The sequence below is a fragment of the Orycteropus afer genome, unplaced genomic scaffold (assembly GCF_000298275.1).
Source record: "Orycteropus afer afer isolate SDZICR_OR568_19922 unplaced genomic scaffold, OryAfe1.0 scaffold01087, whole genome shotgun sequence".
Lineage (NCBI taxonomy): Eukaryota > Metazoa > Chordata > Mammalia > Tubulidentata > Orycteropodidae > Orycteropus > Orycteropus afer.
In genome coordinates, this window is record NW_006922674.1 from 171,172 (window position 1) to 175,462 (window position 4,291).

The 4,291-nt window shown below is 36.4% G+C and overlaps 1 protein-coding gene across 1 annotated transcript; it reads right to left on the bottom strand.

Annotated features, from left to right (window-relative positions):
• Positions 1-218: 218 nt before the first annotated feature.
• LOC103212755 (olfactory receptor 149-like) lies at positions 219-1,151 on the bottom strand. Its single transcript, XM_007958706.1, has one exon. It carries the CDS (start codon positions 1,149-1,151, stop codon positions 219-221), a length of 933 nt encoding a protein of 310 aa, XP_007956897.1.
• Positions 1,152-4,291: the final 3,140 nt, after the last annotated feature.

The window sequence follows — 4,291 nt, forward strand, 5'->3', positions numbered from 1 at the left end:
GGGAGAAATAAAGAATGAGTAAAAAAGCTCAGATTATTTTGCCAGCTGGAAAGACAATCCTTCCTGGGAAGGATTTAGTTATATGACCTGGAGCAAATCACTTTATTTCTTAGTTTTAGATTCTTTTTCACAAAGGGGCAGTGATAGTATCTTGTTTATAGCATAACTTTTGTAAGCTGTGCAGTGCTTCTGAATTTTTAGCTATTTATCTCTTTCTATCACTTCTCAGGAAGTAAGTCCAATTGCTGTAGCACCTTCCTCAGAGAATATTTCACTTCCTTATTCCTTAGACTGTAGATCAAAGGGTTCAACATAGGAGTAACCAAGTTATTCAGAAGCTGAACAGTTGCATTAAGCCAGGGATTGGGAGTGGGCTGCAGGTAGATGAGAACCACTGGCATAAAGGAGAGAAGGATGGCAGTGAGGTGGGCACTGCAGGTGGAGAAAGCTCGGCGTCTGCCCTCTGCAGAGTGGATTTGAAGAATAGAGCCAACAATGAAACTGTAGGAGGTGAGAATGAGAAGGAAGCAGCTGAGGGGCATTAGGCCCACACTGATGAATCCCACCATCTCCAGGGTTGATGTATCTGCACAGGCCAGCTTCAGCATCACTGGGATGTCACAAAAGTAATAGTCTACCTCATTGGGACCACAGTAGGGTAACTGGAAGGTGAGAGTGGTTAGGAAGGTGGCCTGAATACAGGCAAAAAATGAAGTGCCCATAGCCAGGATGGCACACACTCTGTGGCTCACAATGACTGTGTAGCGCAGAGGGTAACATATGGCCACAAAGCGGTCATAGGCCATCACAGTGTACAGGAAACACTCCGTGCAGCCCAGAAAGTGGTAAAAGAAGAGCTGAGACACACAGCCTGCATAGGAGATAGCTCGGCTGTTCCCTGAGAGGTAGACCAGCATCTTGGGAGAGCTCACCGAAGGGAAAAAAATGTCACATACAGACAACTTGCACAGAAAGAAGTACATGGGAGTGTGAAGGCAAGCAGAGGAGACAATTGCAAGTAGGATGAGCAGATTCCCCATCAGGGTGAAGAGGTAGAAGAACAAAAACAGGACAAAGAGTATAGTCTCCAAACCCTCTGTGTGTGGGATGCCCAGCAGAATAAACTTGGTCACCATCGAGATATTCCTCATCTTTGTTGGAATGATGAACTTTAAACAAGAACTAAGGACTCCAGTGTCAACACTTGTCAAACCAAGGATCTCTTTCTTGGCTTCATGTTTTAACAATCATCATTCTTCTTATGTAAGGACAGATCTACACAAACACATAAGGACAATAAAGTTCTTGACTATATTCTGAAACTTTTGTTTTTCACTAAATTAGATTAAGCTCACTACAGTATATCTTTCCCACAGAAAGTAAAATATAAAAAATATATTTAAAAATATTAAAAAAAACTGCCTAAGAAATATGAAAAATATACAAATTGGGAAGAGTAAAAACCTGAAGAGCAAATTTATGCAGTTGTAAGTTTCTCTTTTTTTCCTCCACTTTTCTCTTGCATATATATATATATATACATATATATATATATATTTGTAAAGGATGAACCTAATTACAGAATTGTGTGATAGCTTCTCAGGAGGCTGAACTCCATTAAAGACATCATATCTTTGACATGGAAATATGAGGTCACCATAAGTCAGATGCTAGTGATCTATAGAAATGTTATTTTAATTCCAGTAATATATGAAATGTTATTCTTATAAAGCTCGGTTCCCTTTTCCCTTTTTATTGGTATTTTTTTCCTTCCTCCTGATTGCTTTAGATTTATATTCTTTTTCCAATGTTTTAATTTAGAAGGTCAGGTTATTGCTTTGAGATCTTTATTCTGTCTTAATATTTCCAGCTATATATTTCCTTCTATACTCTTCTTTACCTTCGTTACATTTTAATATTCTGTATCTTCAGTTTTATTTATCATAATACATGTTCTGATTTCTATTTTGATTTATTCTTTGACACATTGATATTTGGGAAAATATTATTTGATGTCCACATATTTGTGAGTATCCTACATTCATTATTCATGTTAATTTCTAACTTTATTCCATTGTGTTCAGAGAACATACTTTGTGTTATTTCTATCACTTTAAATATATTAAGGTTTGTTTTATGGCTTATTGTACAATCTATTTTGGATAATGTTCCATGTGCATTTGAGGAAAATATATATTATGTTATTTTTTATTTGTGGAATGTTCTGTAGATATCTGTTAGGTGTAGTTGGTTTCTAGGGTTGGTCAAGTCTTCTATTTCCTTATTGATCTTTTGTCTAGTTGTATCCATTTGTAAGAAAGAAATAATAAAGACGAAGGTAGAAGTTAAACAAGTAGAGAATAGGAAATAATACAGAAAGTCAATGAAACTAAAAGCTCGTTCTTGGAATGGATCAACAAAATTGACAAACCATTAGCTAAATTGACCAAGAGAAAATGAGAAAAGACTCAAATTACTAGAATCACAGATGAAACAATGGGTATTACTGCTGATTTTTAACCAAAATATGCTGAGGTCCAGCCCTGGAGAACAGCAGCCAATAGCCCACACCTACATTCTAGGAGAAGAGACTTTAATTAAGAGGTACACCAACGAGAGAGAGATGGGGTCTCAGTGACTCCAAAATCACCCACTCTGCTCAGTGCTTACAATCAAGGGTTCTTACTCTAAAGGAAAAAGAGACACAGCACATATGCGGGATTAATTAACAATTTTCCAAAAGTTAAATCAGGCAATGAGTAATTAAGAAAAGAATGTTTCTTGTGAGTTTTAGATTCCAGGATGCAGCAGGAACTGATACCTGTAATTTAGAAAGAGAACAAGTTAACTATATCACAAGGTTGAAGCCAAGTTTTAAAGAAATGCATCTTAACCAAAAATATGGAGTTTTATTCTAAGAATATAGAGTCAGGCCTAACACAGTAAAAATCTTTATCTTCACAGTATAATAGACATAAAAAAGAGTTATAGCACTATGAATAATTATATTTTTAAAAAAGGTAACGTAGATGAAATGAGCAAATTACTTAAAGTTTCACTTCTAAAACTGATTCCAGAAGAAATAGACACTCTGAATATACATGTAACAAGTTAACAGATTGAGTTACTATTCAAATACCTATCCACAAAGAAAAGTCCAGCCCAGTTTTCAAGACCATTCTAGCTATATTCAATAATTAATTCACCAGAAGTTAATCTCAACTGAAAATTAGCAAATTTCAATGTGCAGAACCAAATTCAACAGGTAATGCATGGATAAGAAGTCAGTTACGGACTCTAAGCCAACATCTATGCTTATTAACAAACATGTAAGAATCTCAACAATAACAAGAAAAATATCACATGTGGGTTTTCTCTTCCAGCTCTTGTGAAATAGCATGTGAATGACCATTACTTACAATGAAAACAATTACAAATGTTATACAAGATGAAGGCATCAAAAAGCTATTGTGGCAACCAGGACTTGAGAGGCCAAGATATTAGAGAGAAGAGCTACACAAAGTGAACCTAATATTCTGCTCTGATTTATCCCTCTAAGCACTTTCTTATTTCGCTAGGCCTAGTAAAAAGCTAAGAAGTAAAGTGGAAAACAGCAGAAGTAAATTGAACTTCCTGCAATCTCATTGTGCTGTGAAAACAAAAATGAAAGTGCAATATTCTCCAAGGATGGGTTATTGTGGTTGTTGTTGTTGTTAGATGCTATCAAGTTGCTTTTCCACTCATAGTGATGCCATGTGATAGAATAGAACTGTCTCATAGGGATTTCTAGGCTGTAATCTTTATAGGAGCAGACTGTCAGGTCTTTCTCCCATAGAGCAGAGCAGCAGGAAGGATTGGAACTGCCAGCCCTTCAGCTAGTAGCCAAGCACTTAATTTTTGTGCTACCAGGGCTCCTTGCAACTAAGTATATCTACCATTAGCATAACCATTCAGTGTGGATTTAATAAATAAGAAGCAATTATTTTATTAGTACCTATGTGTCCTTCTGGGCTATTATGCTATTAGGTGCTTCCCAATACTTTTTTGACCCACAGCAACCTGATGAAAGAGAGTCGAACTGCCCCATAGAGTTTTCTAGGCTTTAATCTTTTCAGGAACAGATTGCCAGATCCTCTCCCTGCAGAACCACTGGAGCTTTTAGGTTAGCAGCTTAGCACTTAACTATTGTGTCATCAAAAGGTAACAGCAACCTATGGGCTAATCAACAAAAAATGGATAAATAAAATGTACTATATCCATACAATGGTGTACTATACAGTAACATAAAGAG